The sequence below is a fragment of the Lepidochelys olivacea genome (genome assembly GCF_965140295.1).
Source record: "Lepidochelys olivacea isolate rLepOli2 genome assembly, chromosome: 6".
Taxonomy (NCBI): Eukaryota; Metazoa; Chordata; order Testudines; family Cheloniidae; genus Lepidochelys; species Lepidochelys olivacea.
This window is the reverse complement of record NC_140416.1, coordinates 95,692,346-95,717,530: the sequence shown is the minus strand read 5'-3', so window position 1 is coordinate 95,717,530 and position 25,185 is coordinate 95,692,346. Positions and strand designations below refer to the sequence as shown.

Below are 25,185 nucleotides of genomic sequence, written 5' to 3'. Positions count from 1 at the left end.
TATCCCCCTGAATCGTCTCTTTTCTAAGATGAACAATCCCATTCTTTTTAATCTCTCCTCATATGGAAGCTGTTCCATACCCCTAATCATTTTTGTTGCCCTTCTTTTTACCTTTTCCAATTCTAAATTATCTTTTTTGAGATGAGACGACCAGAACTACATGCAGTGTTCAAAGTGTGGGTTTACCATGGATTTATATAGTGGAATTATGATATTTTCTGTCTTGTCTCTGTCCCTTTCCTAATGGTTCCTAACATTCTGTTAACTTTTTTGACTATAGCTGCACAGCTGAGCAGATGAATTCAGAAAACTATCCATGATTACTGCAAGGTCTCTTTTCTGACTGGAAACAGCTAATTTAGACCCCAATATTTTGTATGTACAATTAGAATTATGTTTTCCAATGTGCATTACTTTGCACTTAACATTGATTTCATTTGCCATTTTGACACCCAGTCATCCAGTTTTGTGAGATCCCTTTGTAACTCTTCACAGTCAGCTTTGGTCTTAACTACCTTGAGTAATTCTGTATCATTTGCAAATTTTGCCACTTAACTGGTTACCCCCTTTCCACATCATTTATGAACATGCTGAACAGCACTGATCCCAGTACAAATCTCTGGAGGACCCCGCTATTTATCTCCTTCCATTGTAAAATCTGACAATTTATTCCTGGCCTTTGTTTCCAATCTTTTAACCAGTTACTGATCCATGAAAGGACCTTCCATCTTATCCCATGTCTGCTTACTTTAAGAGCCTTTGACGTGGGACCTGTCAAAGGCTTTCTGAATGTCTAAGTATGCTGTATCAACTGGATCACCCTTGTCCACATGCTTGCTCAAAGAATTCTAATAGACTGTTGTGGCATGATTTCCTTTTGACTCTTCCCCAATAGATCATGTTCATCTATATTTCTCATAATTCTGTTCTTTACTATAGTTTCAACTAATTTGCTTGGTATTGAAGTTAGGCTTCCTGGCCCGTACTTGTTAGGATCATCTTTGGAGCCTTTTAAAAAAATCAGCATTACATTAGCTATCCTCCAGTCATCTGGTACAATGACTGATTCAAGCAATAGGCTATATACCACTGTCAGTAGTTCAGCAATTTCTTATTGGAGTTCCTTCAGAACTCTGGGTTAATACCATCTAGCCTTGATGACTTATTACTGTTTAATTTATCAATATGTTCCAAAACACCCTCTACTGACACCTTAGTCTAGAACAGTTCCTCAGATCTGTCACTTAAGAGAATGGCTCAGGTGTGGAAATCTCCCTCATATCCTCTGCAGTGAAGACAGATGCAAAGAATTCATTTAGCTTCTTTGCAATGGTTTTATCTTCCCTGAGTGATCCTTCAGCATCCTGATCATCTAGTGGCCCCACTGATTGTTTGGCAGGCTTGCTGCTCCTGATGTACTTAAACATTTTTTTGCTGTTAGTTTTTGTGTCTTTTACTATTTGCTCTTCAAATTCTTTTTTGGCCTGCCTAATTATACTTCCATATTTGTCTTGCTAGAGTTTATGCTCCTTTCTATTTTCTTCAGTAGGATTTGACTTCCAATTTTAAAAGGATGCCTTTCTGCCTCTAGATGCCTTTTAGTGAAACTTAAATTTATATTTGTAAAAACTTAAAAGGAACTTTAAATTTGTTTCCATTTTACTGTTTCACCCAGTAAAAGAGAGAAGAAAACATATACTTACTCAGCCTGGATTTTTCTCATTGCTGAGGATTCCATAGAATACATGGATGTCATGCTAATCAGAAAAATAGATATTAAAAAAAATAGCATTAGGCAATTTCCTAGAAACCTCCAATTCCCTGCATTTCACTCTCTTTCTGTAGCAACCCACAATCATGAGATGCCCTCACCCCAAAGCGTCTGCCAAAGAACACCGAACCCCTGTGGTAATAATTCGGTTAGCTATACCAGTGAGAGTTATGGGAATGTCACTAACATCCTTTATCCATTTCATCTCTATAGAAAACAATCCCCTGCTCCAGGGGCAAACTCCACTTCTTAACTTCAAGGCAGATGAGAGCTTCCTTCAGGAGTATTATTATTCCATCAAAACTCTAATACTGGGACAGTCAGAACACTTACTCCAAAGATGGAAGGTATCGTTGAGGTATCCCTCAGACTGAAAATAAAGTCCCAATGTTATACGTGAGCCTGGGTCTCCATCATGGCAGTACAGCATTCTATAATCCATTTAATGCTTCTAATAGAACATTTAATATGGTGCATGTAATTCTTACTCATGCAAATAATCACACTGCACTCACATATCATCTTGGCACAGAAAGGAGACTATTATTTAATTTCTTGTCATACAAACATCTCCATGACTTCTTCTATACCACTATATATGGAGCTGAGCAACTAATTGATTTTTTGGTTTGACAGATACAGAAAAACCCGAACAAACTTTTGTTTTGGGTCAAACTAAACATTTAATTCGACCCAAAACAACATTCTTCCATTGTTTTGTTTCATTAAGTTTTCAGGTGTTTTCTACCCTTTAAAAAAAATCTCTAACAAATATAGCTAAATTTCTAAACCAATTTGCAAATAGTTTATTCACTGATAAATGCATTTTCAGTCAAACAAAACTATGTGCCCCCCCGCCCAAAATTCAGGCAGCCCTAGCCCCATATGCTTGGAACCCTGTCCCAGAGACTGCCCACCAATCCACCACTCTTGCCTCTTTTAAATCTCTTCTAGAGACACATACACTTCTACCAAGAAGTGAGATACCTATCATATTAAATTATAGTCTCGAAGTTCATCAAGAAGTGTACACAAATGAACGGAGTCTCTGCATCTTATTTATGTGACTCTACCTAACCCTACCCCATGCCCTCTTGTTTGCATATCCCTCATAACTTATCTTGTGTCTAAATTCTAGACTGCAAACATTTGGGAGCCCAGAGCTTATCTATCTGTTCTATGAGGTTCCTAATGCATCTGTATACAGGTGGTGTAAACATAATGATAATTTGAGGTGGCTCAAAAGATCAGTTCCATCTTAATGCCCTCTTTCTGAACTTGAAAACTAGATCGATTTCTGTTTTGTCTTTCAGGTAGAAACTGTTAGACAAGAACCAGAAAGGCCATTTAGCACTGTAAAATTTACAATATTTCCTAGATTTCCAGTGGAAAATATTTCAGAAGTAGAGCTTTGATTGACTCACTGATTTATAGTTTGCCTATCACTGGCTCTTACGTTACAGAAAACATCACACACTAAATCTATTTTATCCTGATGTTTTACCTATATCTATATCTGCGATATCTGCTATAGCAATATAGCGTGAACTGAATATAAAACACACTTGTGCTTTGTCTTCAGATGAGACTTAGTATTTATTTTTAGCCTCTGTGGCAGACAACAGGTGGATTACCAGGAATAGTTAGCGATGGGCTCAGCTGGCAGTGTGGATGTTTAGTGTAGACGGTGGGGTAGGCCGTGGTAACAGGACACATAAAAGCACTGCAGTCTCATAGGAGGCAGTCTGCTATCTTGGGCATAGTTAGCATTACAACGTAGCTGAAGCACAGGTGGGAGGGATTGTAAAAAGGGAGGAGAAAAGGTAGTCATGAACAAAAAAGTGAAAGCCTGGGTACCATCATCAGTCTAACTTAATATCACCAGTTACTGCTACATGGAGGTAAGAACCTATTCAGTATATGGCCTTGCTTCATGGGTAATTTAGATTATTAGATATTGGGGATCTTTTTTCCCTTGAAAGGTATTTATTCATGCATGACTATGGCAATGCATCAATTACACCATCACCACCAACCTAACAAAATAAATAGCTTGTAAATTCTGATCTTAGTTCTAGTGTGTCTAAGGAGTTATTAGCTGTGTTGACTCTGTCATACTCACTCCTGGCTAATGGAAACTCTTGCTCAAATAAGCACAGGAAATTTGGATGCAAGAACACAGTGATCTACATATTAAGAGATGCTACAGTATATAAAGTTTTCTTCACTTATTTCACATGTATCTCACTTTATTGGCTTCATGTTGGAATTTTATCAAAAGGAAAATGTGAATATTGCTTCGTGATCTATGCACAAAGTCATTAATCTCCAAAAACTTGCTATAAAACAGGGCTCACGGACAGAAATGGCAATGATGGCCAATGAGCCTAATAACTAGTGTAAGGCAAGCAATAAAGAATGTTTGAAATATTTCCTTCTGCAGATCAGGCACCTTGGCAAGGAGTACTGAAAAGCATCCATCCTTCTCTCAGACTCATCTGGAGCAGACGTGACTTCAGCCTACAAACACAGAGATAACATCTTTATTATTGGTGCAACACTACATAGCAAAACAAGGATCAGAACACGGTTAGTCAGTAGCATGGGGGGACAGGAGGTTTGTGCCAAGCACATAGTCATTAGGAAATTCCAGCTTATAAGACCAGGGGGAGAATTTTGTTAAAATTTTATCATCTGCATATGATTCAGCTAATCTATTAACATTAGTTTTAAAACTAAGTTCTTAATAATCTTTTGCTATAATATTATAAGCATACAGCATCTTTTATTCAAGGATCTCAGAGTACTTACAAATGTTAATAAAACCTCACAACACCTTTCTGAGGTCAATATTAACAGTACATTAAGGCACCTGGAGGTTAATGGCATAATTTGAACATAGGCTAAACACCTAAATCTCCAGCTGAATCCAAGGGAGCTGTGGGTACTCACCTCCTCTGAAAATCAGGCCAAAATGACTTACCTAACTACACAAGATGTGTCACTGGTAGAGGTGGGAGTAAAATCTAGCCCTGCTGAGTTCCATTGCACTAGCCATCAGACCATCCCCCCTCACTTCAGGCACTCACACAAACAGAGAGATGGTAAAGTTGTCTGCTGCCTGCATTTTAAATGACAACACTCAGAAAAGGCCATTAATGCTCCATTACTGACTGTCACTCTTTCAACAGCAAAAAAAAGAAAAAAAAAGAAAAAAGCCTGATGTGACAGATGTTGCCATATGAATACATAGTACTCAGCTGGACTGGAGGGGAGCTACCTAATTATTAAAGCTTTGTCTGAACCAATTTCTACCCAGTTCAGATGCAGCCACTCTGTCATTTTCAGGGAAGGTATAAAGCAGCAAATATCCCCCAAGCATAAACAGAACTATGTGCTTCATTCATAATCTGAGATGTTAAGGGTCCAATCCTTTGACCCTTAGTCAGAAGTCCCTACTCATGTGAGTAGTTCTATTAACGTTGACAGGATTATTGGTTTAAGGAATAAGTGTCTGTGTACAAGCTATAAAATGAGGTCCAAAATTTGGAAGCTATTTGAAGAACAGTTACCAAATAGTTCCAGGTTATACTCTTCAAGACAAAAATGAGCAGAAAGGGAAAATGTTAAGACAAAATATCTTCAGAGCTGAAGCCACTTATCATCACAAATCAATAGTGCGCATTCAAAAATTACTAAAAATGCTCCTCTGATAGACATTTCTGTGCTATTGCAATTACTGTCAGAAGCTACATATTTTATCTGAAAAATATTAGCTGAGGGACAGAATCTGCCTCCCTTGATCATGCTGAGCAGTACCTTACTCTTCAAAGTCCTACTGAAATCAATGGCACTACTTGTAGAGTAAGGTATTATTCAATATGAGTAAGGGCAGCAGAGCCTGACAAAGAGATTTGTTAGTATAAAAGACAAAACTAAGCACCAACTAATCACAATCATTGTAAAATCTCCTATGACTGTCAAGAGTATATTTAATAGTGTGGTGCAGAGGTTCTCAAACTTCATCGCACCGCAACCCCCTTCTGACAACAAAAATTACTGCAGGACCCCAGAAGGGGGACTGAGGCCTGAGCACATCCCAGCCCTGCTGCCCTGGGTGGGGGGTGGAGGGGCCAAAGCCGAAACCCAGCCCCAGGCTTCCTGCTGCCCAACAGTACCTGCTGGACATGGCCCAAGCACTCCCGCACTTCCACATTTAACCATGCAGCAGCCAAGCAGTCAGGTGCAGCGCTGCCAGGTTCAGGTGCAGAAGATTGCCATGGTTCTGGGACAGCAGATCTGGCCAGAGAGGCAGCTGCAGTGGGACCACCACCGACAGGTCCGGCAGCGTGCCGAACCAGTGCTGGTGATGCCATGCCGGGGCTATTAGGATTACCTTCACCCTGTCCTGTTTGATCATCATGAGGACTAACGGCACTGATGGGAAGGAGTACATCAGGGCCCCCGACCATGGGGGTAAAAAGTCGTCTGACAGGGAGCCTCTGTCGATCCCTCAAATCAAGCAGAACACATGGCATTTCCTGTTCTGACGAGAAGCAAACAAGTCCACTTGGGCAGTTTCCCTCCTTTGGAAGATCATGCTGACCACCTCCAGATGAAGTGACCACTCATGGTGAGACAAGAAGTGTCTGCTGAGGCGATCTGCTAATACATTCCAGGTCCCCAGGAGGTGCACAACCACAAAATGAATGGCATGCTGCACACAGAAGTCCCAGAGCCATAGGGCTTCCTGGCAAAGGGCTGTCGACCTGGCTCCACTTTGTTTGTTGATATAAAAATTTCACGGTGGTGTTGTCTGTCAGGACTTGTACCACTCTGCCTTTCAAGTGGGACTGGAAAATCTGGCAGGCCAAATGAACCGCTCTGAGCTCCCTGACATTTATGTGGAGAGAGCGATCGTCCCGCAACCAGCAGCCTTGTGTGCTGAGCTCGCTCAAGTGGGCTTCCCAGCCCAGGTCCAAGGCATTGGAAACCAAGGTCAGCAACTAGGACAGGGCCGCGAAGGAACCCCCTCCAACACCGATTCGGTGTCCAATCATTATTCCAGTGACAACCGAATGTGGTTTGGCACCCTGACTACCAGGTCTAGATCATGCCTTTTGGGAGTGTAGACTGACACCAGCCATGCTTGCAGCGCAGGAGATGGAGCCAGCATGGTAGACCATGTAAGTAAAAGCTGCCATGTGGCCTAACAACCTCAGGCAGGTGTGGGTGGTGATGAGTGGGTGGACCCTTATATGGGAGTTCAAGTCTGACATAGCTTAGAAATGGGCCTCCAGAAGAAATACTCTGGCCTGTGTGGGGTCAAGGACCACCCCTATGAATTCTATCCGTTGCAGTGGTACAAGGATCAATTTATTTTCATTTACTAATAGGCCCAGGTCATGACAGGTAGAACGCACCAGATCGAGACTCCTCTGCACTTGACCCCGTAATCTGCCCTTGATGAGACAATCGTCGATATAAGGATAGATCTGGACCCCTCAACGTCTCAGGTAAGCGGCTACTGGAGCCAGGCATTTTGTGAATACCCGTGTAGCCGACAAGGGGCCAAAGGGCAGCATCATAAAACAGAGGAACCGTCTGAGTCACTGGAAGATGGAAATATGAAAATAAGCATCTTTCAAGTTGAGTGTGGCATACCAGTCTCCCGAATCCAGGGAGGGAATGATGGAGGCCAGGGAGACCATGCAGAACTTCAACTTTCTGAGATATTTGTTCAGTTGCCGCAGGTCCAGAATGTGTCTTATGCCCCCTTTTGCTTTCAGGATTAAAAAAATAGCAGGAATAAAACCCTTTCCCCCTCATTTCCTGAGGGACCTCTTCCATTGCCCCCAACTGCAGGTGGTTGTCAACCTCCTGAGGGAGGAGTTGCTCATGAGAAGTGTTTGCCAGAGGGCTTTGGCAATCTTTAGGACCCCATCGTGCACCAGAAGCGTGACATGTGCAGGGGTTGATGCGGAGAGCACATTAAACAAGGTGTCCGATTGTGCCACCATCTCCTCCACCTCTAGGCCTAAGTTCGTGGCCATCCTTCGGAGCAGAGATTGGTGCTCCTTAAAATCATCCGGTGGGCTAGCATGAGAGGCTAAAGGGAAAAATCTCCTACAAGTGTGCACGTGAGCGCACACACACCTAGAATGGAATCAACATGAGTAAGCACTCGAAGAAGAAGATGGGGTACAGATCTATCTGATTCAAACAACTGGTATCAATAAAGTCCATACTAAGAGATGGCTCTCAAGATTCCATTTTGGACTACAGCAGGAATTATTTTTATTTCTGAAGTACCAGAAGCTTCTTTACTACATATTCAGGAAGTGAGTGGTTTCTCACAAGTTCTTTTTACTTCCCTAACCGAACAGCATATAAAGGCTCCCTCTTAATATTCAGGTTCATGTGTCTGTCCAGCTCTCAAACATACATTCAAGCACGAGTGCTAAAAATCCTTACAGAATCCATCTCCAAACAAATTCTCCTGTGCATGATTCTTAAGTCATTTTTTTCAAGAAAATAATTGATTTTTTATTCTTTCCCCCAAAAGATTCCCCATAAGCCCGAAGTCCACACTATTGTTTAATGGGCTGCTACATTCCAGCTTAGAAACAATGCCATTTTTGAGCTATAGTATTTAAAATAAAAGTCACTAAAGATCTGGCTCTGGTTTTCAAATCCCACTCCAAAAGTTCTAGGACTGTATTCCATGTGTACAAAAATTCCATACATTATGTTGTGGACCTATGAGCTATCTATCTGCCTACCTACAATACTGCACCAACTTCAAGTGTACAGTCTCATGTTTAATGATACTGGGCCAAGTGTCTGCATTCGTATCTGTATCTCAATTTCATGTGTGTATATTTACGTGTGCTTACCTGTAAATGTCACATACTACACATAGGTTTTAAAAAAACTAGTTTTTCAGAATCTATTTCAATTTTCCATATTCTTTCTTATCATTCCAGCTCATTCCTTTGGAACTAGTAGCTTGACAACCACCAAATTAATCTGTCACCCATCTAGAATATGAAATTTAATTCAGTTTTACACTGTAGTGGCAAAGATAAAATATGGGTTCTCTGCATGGTAGAGCATATAACCAAAACACCTCAGTGATTGATAGAGATATTGTTTGTATTACCTGTGTTATGATCTTCTGCAGTATGGTAGCATCTTTTCTCTCAGGTTCTCTGGCGTCAGATTGAAAACTACGAAGTTTAAAAAAAATATTAGACAGATCTCTCAGAATATACATGCCTCATAGTCGAAACAGCTGTTTTCTATATGGATGGACAGAGATTTTCAAAGCCACCTACAAGATCTAGACACCTGATTCCCATCAATTTTAAAGGGTATTGGGCATTCAAAGCCTTTAGACATCTTTGAAAATCTTTGCTATAGCTTTGACTCTCATAATGAAACTAAGAGTCAATTTTCAATGATGGCAATATTTAAGGTAATAAAGTCATATCCAGATCATCCAAATTAATCTGCTGACTGCATAGCAAAATATTCAGAATAACTGTCTGGGATTGGGAGTGGAGACTACCCAAAAAATTAATATAAAATGCAATGGGGCCATTATGTAACCTACACACAGCAAGTCAATAGTACAAATATGAAACGTGGTAAATTACTACAACTGCAGTCTTCTAAATTCCAAAATATATGGAATAAAATAAACAAAGACCAATCACCTCCAAGTATAGGGTAGAGTACAGGAGATGCTTGCACTGCTACTGCCTGTGTTTTTAATAAAACGAGGGTTTGAGCGTCCAGTTTGGCCAATATACCACCCTTTGTGAGCATGAAATTAACTTAAATATGTCACATAAACTTCAACTGCTAAGGAAAAAAGAATTAAAAGTAGAAAGTAACTGACATTCTCAAAAAGGTTTATGAAAGACTTGTGGTAAGAAGCATAAATTAAATGATATTGGGAATCCTGATCTTTGTTTAAATGATCAGACTCAATCAGCAGTGGTTCATGTATTAGAGCAAAAGATATTTGATTCCAAATGTCTTAATAGAACTATTTAAAACAGCCAAACTTTATCTTTTCCATCTGCAGCAAAAAGGCATATTGAAGAAAGGGGCACAGGTATTTATTTTAAATATACATTAAAATGCCTATTCTCCTCTAGGTATCAATGGAAATTTCATCTAAGTGATCTATCTATCTGTCTATAAAAAAGGACAATCTTTCCCGAATTTTAATGTCTAAAGGTGTTTTAGCATTTTATCTGTGGTGAGTATATTTGCCATTAGACCATATTACTTTAGTCACAAACTATATCAAAAGGAAGAGATGACATTAACAGAGGTAAAGGAAGGAGGAAAAGCTCACAGAGTTTCTTGCAAATGTTTTGTTCAATCATTTCATTACATCCACCAGGCAAGCCCTGGTTCCAGATCTGGAACCCTACTTGAATAACCTAGGAAGCTGACAGAGGCTGAGCTCTTCCTACCTCAATATTCCCAAGATTTTGGAAAACAATTCTCCTACTTTAGAGTCAAGTGCTTTCAGGGGTGCTGCACTTGCCACTTGCAATCCAATAGTATGGATTTCAGTCCTGATGCTACGGGGTGCTGAGCCGCCTGAGCTCCCATTGACTTCAGTGGGAATGGAGCCCATTCAGCATCTTGCATATTGGCCCCACAGTGGTGATACTCTATCCACTGTTTCCTCAAAACATGCACATGCACAGTATCTCTCTCATTTACAGGTGCACGGAGACTATGCTGATGGACATGGTAAAAACCCTAGGCAGGATAGATAGCTCAGACAAGAGAGAGGAGCATTAGGGATGTAGGCCCTGAGGTGACTAAGGTCCCTAAGACTATAAGAAACATACTTTAGAAGGAAAAATCTAACAACAAAAATTCAGCCTATGTGAACATTTTATACAAAATAAAATTGCCTTCTCCTGCATTAACATGTCCACTGCTCCAAGCAGCAGCACGGTGCAAGAAAAAGCAAGTTTATCTTGTATAAAATGTTCACACAAACTGTATCTTAAAATGTTTCAACTAAAAATAGAATCACATATCTTAAAAAAGAAAAAAAAGAGGCATTAAGAGATGTATTTATTCAAGGGGAAAAAGGCATTCTGGCTGAGATTTCAAAAAGGGATGGAGAGTCAATTAGGGAGGCACCACAGTACTCTCTATATAGACTGCAGGAGCTGCAGAAGGGAAGGCTCATGTGTAAAACTGTCAGAGAACACAGAAAGAAAGCCAGTGTAAAAAACAGCAAGAGCAGGGAGGAGAACAGATACATGAGGAATGAGTCTCCACTTTCTTGTACCTTGTGTTGGTATTGACATCAGTGCAAAGTGCATGTAGAATACTACCATTTGGATCTGGTAGCATTTGAAATCCAGAATGCATAGCTGTAAATAGTGACACAAATTAAAAGGGAGTAGAGAATCATGTCCACAGTCTATGATACAGACTGGAACAGGTCTTTGGAGGGTTCTTTAACACAAGCGACCAAATTCTGCTCTAATTTACACTAGCGATAGATCTGAAAGAGTTGTAGTGATTTCAATTAAATTATGCTGGATTTGCACCTGTATAGATGGGAGAAGACTTCAATGCAGTATGTAGCTTTATGAAGATCCTGACATGATTAACACTTAAATAACACTATTTTAAAATTATATTTTAGTCTCTGTACCTGCTCAAATCAGTTTGTGTTTCTGCTTCCACCTGCTGCTTGGGGGGGTCCTTCCTTTTTATTTTAGGAGGAGTGTAATATCTGTACTGTGACAGGAAGGATTTAGCATCTGATTTTAAGGTGCGTGGAGTGAATGGTTGATGGCTGTCAGTAAAGTGGTCAGAGTGCCTATCTAGGAGATCCCCGCTGTACACTTTGGATTCAGTATCCTGATGCTTGTGAGAAGGACTGATGTTCACAACGCTTTCAGCAGAAGAACTGTATGAAACTCCATAGTATTTTCTTTGTGGACTTGAAGCACTGACACTTGAATTAGAGATTGAGGCATTAGATGTTTTCCGAGTATCTTTTCTAGTACATTTTGCAGGGTTGGGAAGATCCAGGCCTTGCCTGTCCGAAGACAATAATGATCTAGACAAATACTTCTGTGCATTTTGTGCGTGAGGAGATAGCTGGTCATTGGCTTCTGCTTCAAGTGAACTCTAGAAAAACACAAATGATAATGTTCTGTGAAATGATTGCCTAACTAGTTTATTTTCAAGAGATTACATGGAGCACATCTAAAGTATGAGGCACATGAAGAGTGTCAAAGAGCAACCATTTATCTCAGAAAATCAGTGTGAACAACTGGTTTGACCCAAAATAAAGGAAATAGTTAAATATGAAATAATTATAAATTACGAAATTTAACAAAATTTAACAAATTACACTTATTATTAATACAGTAAAATGTCTGTACACTTCTACTCTGAAAAGTGTCAAGGTAAAAACTGGTTTCAGAGTAACAGCCATGTTAGTCTGTATTCGCAAAAGGAAAAGGAGTACTTGTGGCACCTTAGAGACTAACCAATTTATTTGAGCATGAGCTTTCGTGAGCTACAGCTCACTTCATCGGATGCATACCATGGAAACTGCAGCACACTTTATATACACACAGAGATCATGAAACAATACCTCCTCCCACCCCACTGTCCTGCTGGTAATAGCTTATCTAAAGTGATCATCAAGTTGGGCCATTTCCAGGACAAATCCAGGTTTTCTCACCCTCCACCCCCCCCACACACAAACTCACTCTCCTGCTGGTAATAGCCCATCCAAAGTGACAACTCTCTACACAATGTGCATGATAATCAAGGTGGGCCATTTCCTGCACAAATCCAGGTTCTCTCACCCCCTCACCCCCCTCCAAAAACCACACACACAAACTCACTATCCTGCTGGTAATAGCTCATCCAAAGTGACCACTCTCCCTACAATGTGCATGATAATCTCACCCCCCTCCAAAAAACACACACACAAACTCACTATCCTGCTGGTAATAGCTCATCCAAAGTGACCACTCTCTGCTGGTAATAGCTCATCCAAAGTGACCACTCTCACAGGGAGAGTGGTCACTTTGGATGAGCTATTACCAGCAGGATAGTGAGTTTGTGTGTGTGCTTTTTGGAGGGGGGTGAGGGGGTGAGAGAACCTGGATTTGTGCAGGAAATGGCCCACCTTGATTATCATGCACATTGTGTAGAGAGTTGTCACTTTGGATGGGCTATTACCAGCAGGAGAGTGAGTTTGTGTGTGGGGGGGTGGAGGGTGAGAAAACCTGGATCTGTGCTGGAAATGGCCCAACTTGATGATCACTTTAGATAAGCTATTACCAGCAGGACAGTGGGGTGGGAGGTTTTGTTTCATGATCTCTGTGTGTATATAAAGTCTGCTGCAGTTTCCACGGTATGCATCCGATGAAGTGAGCTGTAGCTCACGAAAGCTCATGCTCAAATAAATTGGTTAGTCTCTAAGGTGCCACAAGTACTCCTTTTCTTTTTGCAAGGTAAAAACTGCACATCCTTATTCAATAGTTAGGCTCCCTGTGGGCTTTAGAGACAAAAGTATAGTAATCTTTGCTACCATTAGCACTGCAGAACCAACACAGACAGGTAGGGAATAGTGAGTTGGATTCTACTCTTTCTTGTGCATAACCAACAGAACTGTCTACAGAATTTCAATCATTTACACCAGTACAAAAAGCCACTGAAGACAATGATGTTGTACAGGTGTAACTGAAGGCCTGGACTGATTTGCAGAAAGCCTTCACTGCCAAGGATGATGCATAAGAAAGAAAACCCCTAGCTCTCAGATCCCAGGTAACTCTCAGATCCCAGGTTGAAGTTTGCCAGTAAGAAAGAACATCTGTCTCTGCAGGTCAGGCTGTGGTTTTATCCAAGCTGGAGGTGTTTTCTATAAAGATTTTGCATTTCAATAAAGTTAAATGTGTTAGCAAGAAGCACCAATGGTGGCATTTTAATCACCTCCAAACCGTGAAGGATTTTAAAGCTCAAAGGTTGTAGGCTGGATACTAAAAATTAAATGTGATGCCTACAATCAGAACATCCATCCAAATGCTGAGGTGCCATATTACATATAGCCTTTGTATAGACTAGAAACTGAACTAGAGATGTCCAACCTTTTCAGTCTGAGGGCCAACCATATTTCAAAAAGGTCTAAGGACCACAATCAATGCTTTGGCACAGCTTCTCTGACCTATTCAGCTCCCTCTGTGCTGGACAGAAAGAGAAAGATGAGTAGAAACTACCCACAATTCCCCTGCATGGTATTTCCACACCAAGGGGTATCCTCTCGCAGGTATGTTGCTGGCATAGCCTGCTTCTATATCCCTCTCCTCACTGTTCATTGCTGGATTCCTACTATCCTCAGATGGTGCATTATCCCCAAGGTGACCATTAGCAAGTGGTGCAACTTAGAGCCATTTGGGAGCTGCTCTAACTTGGGCTGGGGCACAGAATTAAGGAGCCATAATTGGTTGCTGGTTCTCAGCTTCTCCATTTTATCCCCTCTCCTGGGCTGTCTTAGGTGGCTGCCCGGGTGAGAGGAGTCATTTTTTGATAGACGCTGCTGTAGGCTCTGGCAGAACCAGTCTTGCTCCTGTCCTGCTCTCCATTGGCCTTCCTTGGCCCAGCAGGGAAAAGGGAAAGGGAGCAACCGGAGCTACTCTCTTTTGTCTCCATGTTATGCAACAGGCAGCCAGCTGGGGCAGCTCATAAGCAGCTGCAGCAGGGAAGGAACAGAAGCTGTTCAGCGCACTCCTAGATTACATTTGATTTGCTCTGGGGCTCCAAGGGAAGCAGTGGGAGGCAGTTGGGGAGATAATATCTCTGTGGCATCCCCTAAAGCAGTGGTTCTGAAAGCTGGTCCACCGCTTGTTCAGGGAAAGCCCCTGGCGGGCCGGGCCGGTTTGTTTACCTGCTGCGTCCGCACGTTCAGCCGATCATGGTTCCCACTGCCTCCAGGCCAATAGGGGCTGCAGGAAGCGGCGGCCAGCACATCCCTCGGCCCGTGCCGCTTCCCACAGCCCCCATTGGCCTGGAGCAGTGAACCGCGGCCAGTGGGAGCGGCGAACCTGCGGACGCGGCAGCTAAACAAACTGGCCCGGCCCACCAGGGGCTTTCCCTGAATAAACAGCAGACCGGCTTTGAGACCCACTGGCCTAAAGTGATGGGGTTGATTCAAACAATTCAGCTTAAAAATATATTTCAATTCACAACCAAATACAAGTTTTCTTCCTTATATAGTCGCCTTCACAGGTCACAATTTAAGGCCTTGCAGGCCACTAGCTGAACTCTGGTGTACTAGACACAAACTCAGGATGACGAATGGTGCTGGGTAAAATGAGATGTAACAGTGCAGAGATGGGTAAACTCTTTCTGTTGCACTGGGATGAGACTAAATACATTGTTTACCAACCTGCTCCACCAAAGGGCAGGCAGTAAAAATTTGAGTTTCAGGTTGGACTAGAAGGATAGAAAAACTGCTAGTGACTCTGCTAACTGGCAAGAGTTATTTCTAACACTTTATTAACTCCAAGGCCAAGCTCCAGCTAGGAAACTGACTCAGAAGCTTACAGACAACCACCACTTGCCAAAAACTTAAATATAGAACAATCTGAAATCGGTTAAGTATAAACTATGTGAGGGAGGAGGGCACAACACATAATATATGTATTAAAACTGCTCACTAGGATAGCCTTGAGAGAGAAACATCTCATTTGCATGTAGGCCCACGGGAAAAGCCACAAGGATACGGTGTTAGTCTAGCACATCTCCTTATCATACTGTATAAACAATATAATGCAGCACTCAATCTAAAAGAGCAACTTAGAAAACCTGCCAGTTCAGTTCAGTTTAAACTGATGAGGCTTCTTAAAATGAGGGATTCATTGTTTGTTACACTCAATGGGCCTGCCTGCCTAGCATTCATATAATCAAATGTAAAATGTAAATACATGTAAATACAGAAAAGGGGTTTCTGAAGAGCAGAATTTAATTCATTAGGCTAATTAGTTACCAGATTTCCTGTGAACTTGAAGTTTAGGTTCAGACAAGCGGAAGTAGAAACCTTTCATATGATATATATTCAACATATGAATTAGGAATAGGTAGATCAGAAGACACTGGTATATGACTAAAGATGAGGAAGCATGTACAGTACTTTACAAGCGATAAAAGAAGGGAGCCAAGGCAGTTGATTTTATGAATAAAATACACTCAGGAATGTGTATGAGTTTAAAATTATCTTAAACATCTAGCTCCTTATACAGATTAATTAAAAAATAATATGCAATTCAGTCCATCAGCAGGCTTTCATACAAATGATTACAGATTATCATGTGACAAAGCCTTGATTCTAAGCAATGTCCTACTCACAAATGCCACATGATTAAGGCCACATTTTAGTCACGGGCATTTTTTGTAAAAGTCATGGACAGGTCACAGGCAATAAACAAAAATTCACGGCCGTGACCTGTCTTGTACTATATACCCCTGACTAAATCTTAGGGGGGCCTCCCGAGGGTGTTCGGGAGGGGGGGCGGTCCGAGGGATGCCGCAGGTGCTCTGGGGGGAGCAGCCCAGGACCCCTGCTTGTGCTCGGCGGTGAGGGTTGCGGGGCTGGCAGTCTCCCTACTTGGCTCCGCGTGGCTCCCCAGATGCGGCAACACATCCCCCCTCAGCTTCTAGGCAGAGGTACGCCCAGGCAGCTCTGAGCACTGCCTCCGACCCATGCTCCAGCTCTGCAGCTCCCAAAGCCCTAACTATTTCTAAAAGTTCCCAACAGTACATTTTCTGCTCTCTTATGTGCACCTAAGCAATGATGGTTTTTCTGAGTTCCAGGAAATGTGCCTTTTTGCTGTATAAATGATGTTGCACTGTCTCCTAATAACTGTGCTATTAACCCCTGTGTCACCAATAGCCCATTTTTGCACTCTCAGGACACCATGGTGTTTTAAACTAAAATTTCAGGTGACAAACATGCTTTTTGTGGTAATAGCTTTAAAACAAACAAAGAAAACCTCTCTCTAGAAAGACCATCAAAAATAAATCACAGTACACATTGCTCACATATAACATGATATTTCCCTTTGCCTTCATTACACTTTTCTCCAAAATTAATACAAATGTTACTTTTCTAGTGAGAACAACCATTTGAGATATGTTTATATGATAATAACGAGAGCAAACAGCTTATATATTTACAGTTAGTAGGGACGCAATGCACCCTTCTTTGTGGTGTTTCACATGAACCAACTTAATTGTGCTGTAGTAGTAAAATTAAGCGCTGAACTGGTAACTTGCAGTAACAATGCCAAACAAATGCCTGTGTTAGCAACCAGTATAATAAGGTTTACTACATGATTGTTTGGATATAACATAATTGCAGCTATAATTTGGTGTTACGGAAAACAGATAAGACTGCAATGTTTCAGAATCCACCTATATGAATGTTTTGGAGAGCAAATTCCAAACCCTCTAGTATTTACATAAACAACAACAACTTTGTTTTTGTTGTGCAGTGTATATTTGGTGCTCTTATTTTTTAAAATAGCTTAAGCAGTTGCAGCATAAATCAAACTTTAGAAGCACTTGGTACATATGACAACTTAATCAAATCTAAGATAAAACAGAGTAATGACTTTTTGTTGTTAAGGGTGATGGGTCAATTATTGTGCTGACTCTGTCTCATGAAAATACATTGGACCCAATCCTGAGATCCTCTGAGCTGAGTGAAAGGGGTGTCAACTAGTGCAAAATTAGGCCCTGCTATTTGCATGCACTTTACTCCTATGTGTACAACAAACTGATTCTGATGTTTAACAATTCTTTTTGTATAAGCAAACTAATTTATAGATTTATATCTGTATGTGTATATATATTCATTTATATTACCATGTCATGAATCTACTTAACATTAAAGATTTATTTAACCGTGATAATATGGCTAATTTTCCACGATACTACAAATATTCAGTGTGAGACTACATGAGAGATTTTACTCTATGCATCAAACAAAACTAAAAAATTTTAAATAAATAATGGAAACCCCATTGTTTAGGACATGTAAAACTAGACTGAATATGGTACTGGAAAATATACTGTAAGGGACAATCCTGAGCTGAGTTCTCTTTCACTTCTATTTTCTATGAGCCGACTGTGTGTGAATGACAAATTTACAACTCCTATGTTCGTACAAACACAACCTTACTAAGGCTACTTCTACGATACATACCCACACTAGTTTTAATATAGCTAGCTCACAATAGCACTGACGTGGCAGTGCGGGCTTCAGCATGGACTGCACAAAAACAATGCACCTAGGTGAGGTCATGCAGGCCTGCGCATCCTCACTGCTATTTTTAGTAATCAAGCTAGATTACACCTAGTACAGGTTCATCTACATGAGCTACAAATCACACCTGTAGCTGCAGTGAAGACGTAGCCCGAGACAGGTAGTTTTCACAGAAGTTAAAAAATGCTTCCAGAAAATATGTGAATAACTACTACCAATAATAATCATCAGGTACTGAATTAGCTGAATGTCTGTAGTCACAATTTTGTGACAAGTGCATTAGTTACAGAGCAAGGCCCTGACCCTGCTGCGAGCTCCGTACCAGTAGACCCCTGAACCTACACTGAAGCCATGGAAGCAAGCGTCTGTCCATCAGAACAGAACAAATTGCAGATCAAGGCCTCAGCTTGCTAAGTGATGGGCAAAAGATGCACACAATAAACCGGGGAGAAAAGGATTTGCCTCTAAATTATTTTTATTTTCAAAAGGAAAGTGTTATTGCTTAACCAAAAACCCACCTTGATGTCACAGATGCCTCCTAAAATCGGGCTAGTTCATTGAAAAGATTTGCTTTTATACAAAGGTGTAAATTCATCCCCGAATGAAGCCAGCAGAAGTGCACCAAGGATGAATTTGTCTCAGGGAATTAATTTTTGCTGTAGTTGAGGGTCTAGAATAGGACAGCACATCTTCTAATGGGCAGAAAACAAGCTTCATGATTTATATCTTTGTAGGTAATCATCACAAAATTTAATATTTTTACAAGCTAAGTAAAGGATGAAATTATAAGATATATTCTCATGTTTGCTATAGAGAGCAGTTCACAGTTTAATATTCATTCATTCAGCTGACTAAAAAATATTTGCAATACTCGTGACAGCAACAAGAGCCTTGCAGACTTTAGAGAGTTTCCTTTAATGAGATTATTTAGGCACTTTGAAAGCTATACTATCAAAATGTAGAAGCTGCGATTTTGTATCATTTTGAACTTCTAGTTCTTTTAGCTTGAGACAACCTGAATTGTAATAGCTACTTACAGATGCCTATGACAGGCAGGGGTGCTGGAACAATTTGTATAGTAGGGGTGCTGAGAGCCATTGAACCAAACTGTAAACCCTGTATATAATGGAAATCACTTAAAGGCAGAGGGTGCGGCAGCATCCCTAGTTCCAGCACCTATGACGGCAGGTCTGACTTGTGCTTGACATATCTGAAGAGTAGCTTGCTTGAAAAGAGCAGAAAATAAAATCTCGTCTGGTAAATATTAGTATTTTACATAATCTGTGCTCCCATCACCCCTTGTACATACTATCAGTCCATCTAATTACACTCTGATATTTACTTAATGAATGAATAAAATGAGGGAGCAAATTCACACTAACCTGTTTCTGTCATTCAGGGGTGGTCAGACTAGAGCCTTAGGGATCTAATTTGTTTACAAGCCAATATTTTAACATTCATGATTTTTCTCATTTTACAAAATACCCTGCAGTGTTGGTATTCATATGTACGGTAATATTTTTGACAGTAATCTGTTATGCAATATTCAGATTGTATAGTGTGATATATTCCTGTCTTCAACAAGTAGACATAGGTTAAATTTGTTAACTAGAGATATAACTAAATGTATATGTGAAAATGTTTGAATTTGGACTTCGAGCATAAAAAAATTGTGGTTGACACCATGCAGCCATGAAGGAATTTTCCATTTGTATTTAAGTGTTCGCAATGTAAATATGGGATTTTATTTTAATACTTTAAAAGGTATTTTTGGTTTCCTTAGGAGTTCATTTATTTAATACAGAAAATACTAATTTGAGTATAATATATCTTGAGAATGTTAATAGCAATATAACAATAAATATTTAGGACAAGACATCGGACTAGGCAATTATAGCTATAAATGCATGCACAGTGCATCTGAAATTAACAATATAGATAAAAACTTAATACCATTTCCTAATACGTATTTCATATGCACAAACAGCTTTCCATCTGGTCATAGCTGTCATTTTACAACTAGATTTTCTGAAATTCAGCAAAGCACATACTACACATTAAGAGCTACCAGCCAGTTTTGTGCCATCTCTCTCTTGAAAAAAACCCTGCAACAATAATTGAAAATGGGAAATGTGTTGGACCTGATTCTTTCCTCATTTACATGGCTTTTACACACCAGTGTAATTTCACTGACTTCAATATATTTTCATCCTCTAATAACTTAAGTGGTTGAAGGGATTTATTCTCCAGAAGAAAGAACCCCAGGAATGAAGCTGGCATCCAGGTTTGGCTTTTGGCATGGCTGATATCTTGAAAATTTCCTCATCTCAGAACTTGTGAGTCAGAAGCACCCACTAGCAGGGTTGTCTGAGGATCAGCTAAGAAATACCTAGCCTTGCTTGAATCACAGATTTGTCTCATGGTAGGATCAGCCCAGCTACGCATCCTTTATAAAATGAGCTCCAGTTTGATGCCTGTGGGTTTTTTAGATGAGGGCTTACAAACCAAAGTCTGTTCTGCCTTGGCATCAAAGATGCCATGGCACTTGTCACAAGGGCAAGGATTTCTACTGGGGTAAAACCTCCCCACCCTTGCTCCCTGTGTTGTGTACTACGCTACTGTGCTATCTTCCTGGTTGCTGCTATCTACCCTGGGGATGGTTGCATTTCAGTTGTGCTCTGCGTAGATGGATCCTACAGTACTTTGGGAGCCTTTTGGAGAAAGGCACTATATAAGTTGTTATGAACGTCATCTGCAGGTGAAATTGAAAGTAGTCAGCACTCCTGATAGCTTTGGCTGACTTTTAAATGGAGAAACTGATAAGATTTATAGAAAACCACAAACTAAACCCGCATGAAAAATGCTATTCCTCTGGGATTTCTCTCTGCTGGAATGGTATTTGGATTCTAATCCACGGCTGCTTTAGAAAAGAAAAGTCACAGGCTTAGGTGTTAATATAACCTTCAGATCCTGGGAGTGGATTTGTCAAACTCAAAAACTGCTATTGAATAACCCTGATTGTACAAAACAAGCCACAAAGCTTCCTGTGTGTTTGACTCTCTGCGTAACTACCGTGCAACAACAGTGTGGCTCTAGAAACCTTAGAAATGCTGAAATATGCAGTCTAACACTACATTTTATTGAACAGAGGGAAACCTTTACACCACCTAGGTGAAGAAACGCAATGTTACTTTTAGAAACATTAAATTCCATGAAAATTAATAAACCTCTCTGTCCTCCCCTTCCTGTGTCCATATACCCTTTTCTGTTGCAGGAAAGCCAATTAAAGTATTTAAAGTAGCTACACTTAAAAAGAAGTAAATGTGCCTCACACATTGCTCAGAATGGATGGACAAGGGGGAAGAATTAAGATTGTGTGGACAACCACAAATCTTTCAAATCCTAACATTTAAGTGCTTGACTTTTCAACTTAACTTTCATTCACTTAACGAAGTTTTTTTGCATGAACACATACAATTTTAAGTTGAGTACCTCTTTCTACCTAGGTACTTATATTGTGCTCATCACCATAGTGTCTGAGTACTTTTCACTCATATGTGCCAGCAATCATTAATGTGTTGCTATGGGGACTGGAGAAGGGGAAATGTTAAGAAATGTACTTGTATAATATTTATAAATACGAGGGACTTTTAAAAGGAAACATTTAATTTATCATTGTATTAGGCTCAATCCTGAGCTGTGCTGAGTATGAGGAGAAGTAAAGGTGGCGCTACTCCATATTTATGCTTCCCCTGATCCTTGGCTAACCATGAGACAAAACAGCCCCCAGCGTAATTCAGAGCAGCAAAAAGGGTGCTCTAAGTTGTGCTGACTACAGCAGGCTCCATAGGACATCTCTGCCCCATGAAAAATCAGGCAGAACCCTATGTATTCCAGTCCACACCCTATGCCGAGTTACCACACTTATCTCCCCTTTTAAGTGTAGGGAAATGATTGTAGCATTTCAGACACCTGCGTGTGCCAGCACTTGGTAAATGGGGTCTTAGTATGTAATACTGTGATGAGGCATTTTTATCATCGTGAGCTAAATGCTTCCTTTTTAAGCGCACTCACTCTTGTAAAAAATAAGATATGAAATCTGCATGAAGTAACTTCAGAAGTAACAGTTCTGAAATATATTAGTGTAGTAGCATTTGAGAAACAAAACAGAATATAGTATTACTGTTATAACTGAAGCAATTACAACTAAAGAACTTACTGTATTAATGAATTTAAGTCCTACGCTTGGTTAATTTTTAGTTAAAGTTACACAAAAACAACCCAGCAGTGGGCCATTCTGGTGCAACAAATACTGTATGCATTCACTAACCTGGTTACTCAGTGTATATAACAGGACATGCTGAATAGATCATTTGAGGTATTGCAAGGTGCTTATCAAGTACAGTAATATTCCACTCTTGCTATGCATCTTTTTAGCACCCGGTGGTGTTCCACATTGTTTGCACCAGTATTTCTTACATTTTGATATTTAAATTGATTACCATCATGCCCCATAAGCATCTTGTGACTCAATATTCAAGATTTTGCAGTGGTACTAAAAGCAGAAAATTTAAGATCAGCAGTTTCCCCAGGAATTGGGGACAGCACCAACAGCAGTGCAATTATATTGCCTGGTGATAATTCTGTGTCCTATCATATCTTTTAATAGGCATGTGTAGAAGTTGTCTTATGGTTACTAGTTACTTATGTATTCTTATGGCTAAAGAAATACAATTTGAGAAGTTAAGTGACCCTCAGGATGCATTAGGAGCGATCCAATAGAGCAACAGGAATAAAACTCTCTAGGTACGTCAATAAACATAGTAAAATCAATATACTTTCTGGTAAAAGAAACAATATTTAAATATTGCTTTGGTTTTGGTACTGTTGTGGAAAACGAGTCACACCATCTGTTTGGTTCAAACAGTCTGAGGTCCTTTTTATTTGAATACAAGCATGCAGGGAGAGGGAGACAGAGATGGTCACACGCAGGTGCCCCCCTGGTCTCTCTCTACCCTGCCCCTATAATACCAATCTTATATAGTTTTTTATCATTCAAGTCAAATGATACATTTCCTTAATTTTTATCACTCAAGCATTGTTAATAAAGCCTTATAAGGAGCCAAAGTAAACAGTATCATAATTAGCACTGTGCTAACGCACTTCGTTATTACCAAGATCTGCGGTTTGCTTGTGGCAGCGTTTTCCCTAGGGGCTTTTGCTTTTTGCGTTAACGCTCTTGCCTATGCTGCATATAGTGCATAGATCTTGTCACAGAGTGGGATGGGATCAGGCCCACAATACCTTCCCCCACAGTACAGAGATATGAAAGCCCAATTACTACCACTGCTTGCTTTCTAGCAGGAACCCCTCCTGCAGAAACATATTCACTTCTTACTAATGCACTAGTGCTTCGATTCACATGTTGATGAAAAATATTTTGTAAATCTTTAAGCAAGATTTTCCCTATTATGATCTAATGTCTATCATCAGGTCCACGGCTCAGCTGAAAAGCTGTTAATAGCTGTATTTTTTGTTTTGAATCATGCAGAGAAGGAATTCATGGGAATCTCCTAGTGCCAAGTTTTATCTTTTGGGACATCTGCTTCCTGTCTATGTGGAGATTAAAAGATCTGTAGAAAAGGGCCCCAAATAGGTGACATTAAGTATTATCCAATGTTACCTAAACAGGCAAGTCTGCCATGACCACTTCTAAAATATATTATGATTGCCTATTCATATCTGGAAATCTTCACTCAAACATGCAGTTGGTTGACTCACACACAAATGCTTGCAAGACTGAGATGTTCTTGTTGACAAGAACATTGATGAAGAGGTACCTACAAGTAATTGGTAGTACTAAGTGACACTTACTACTTGAGAGAGCTCTTCTTTGGGGGAGAGGTTAAAACACAGACAAGGAATTACAATGCTCTGACATTGCTATGTCAAAGCACACACTTAAGACACTTTAAAAAATATATAAACTCAGATCCTGTATTTGATGGGGTGTATAGACCACACAAAGATGTCAAAGGTGCCAGAGAGGCATGGGAGGCAGGGCTAGCCGCGCTCTTCTGGCCTTGTCAATCACATATGATAGGCAGGAGGCCTTTAAAAGGGAGGAAACTGCAGTCAGCAAGGGTGGGAAGGAGCGGGACTGCCAAGCAGGAGACTGCTGGCATGATCCCAGGAGCCACAGGGAGAACTTCCATCCAGGAGATCTTTATCCCAACCCTATGGGGTGTGCAGTGAACTCCCAGGGAGAGATTTAAGGAGACCCACAAGGAGTAGGGGCCCCTTGTAAGAAGTTAGGAACTAGGAGCCAACCAGTGCAAGTAACTGGTGACACTCAGAGGATGGTGTTCAGCTGTCTGAGTGGTTGTGCAGGGGTGCCACTCCTGGGTGCTGAAGAACTGGTCTCAGCTCCAGTCTATGCAGGCCTGGTGCAGGCCAATTCAGGGGTGGGGTGAGATGAGACCCAAGGGTGATCCAGGGGAGGGGCTATGGATCTGCATTTATGCTGCTCCATTGACCTCAATGCTCTGTTAGGGTTGCCAGGCGTCCGGTTTTCAACCAGAATGTCTGGTCAAAAAGGGACCCTGGTGGGGCCACTAAAACTCCGGCTGGCCATAATGGCCGGCTCCGCATGACTCCCAGAAGCGGCTGCCATGTCCCGCCAGCTCCTAGGTGCAGGGGTGGCCAGGGGCGCTCCATACGCTGCCAATGGGAATCGCAGCTAATGGGAGCTGCAGGGGTGGCGCCTGCAGACGGGCGCAGTGCATAGAGCCCCCTGGCTGCCCCTGTGCCTAGGCAGAGGGACATGGCGGCCACTTCCAGGAGCAGCCTGAGGTAAGTGCCGCCTGGAGCCTGCACCCCAAACCCCCTCCCGTGCCCCAATCCCCTGCCCCAGCCCTGAGCCCCCTCCCATGCTCAAACTCCCTCCTGGAGCCTGCACACCCTCCCACACCTCAACCTCCCTCCCACACTCTGAACCCCTTGGTCCCAGCCCAGAGCCCCCTCTTTCACCCCAAACCCCTCATATCTGGCCCCATCCCAGAGCCCACACCCCCAGATGGAA

General features: G+C 41.1%; 1 protein-coding gene across 5 annotated transcripts in view; it reads right to left on the bottom strand.

Annotated features, from left to right (window-relative positions):
- Window positions 1-25,185, bottom strand: part of SPATA7 (spermatogenesis associated 7) — a 77,200-nt gene that overhangs the window by 7,223 nt on the left and 44,792 nt on the right. For all 5 annotated transcript variants that reach the window (XM_084629945.1, XM_084629944.1, XM_084629948.1 and 2 more), the window contains 4 exons: window positions 11,472-11,953; window positions 8,934-9,000; window positions 4,224-4,291; window positions 1,704-1,757 (listed from right to left, as the gene is read on the bottom strand). In XM_084629945.1, the coding sequence (XP_084486071.1) occupies window positions 1,704-1,757; window positions 4,224-4,291; window positions 8,934-9,000; window positions 11,472-11,953 (671 nt within the window). The remainder of the gene's footprint in view (window positions 1-1,703; window positions 1,758-4,223; window positions 4,292-8,933; window positions 9,001-11,471; window positions 11,954-25,185) is intronic.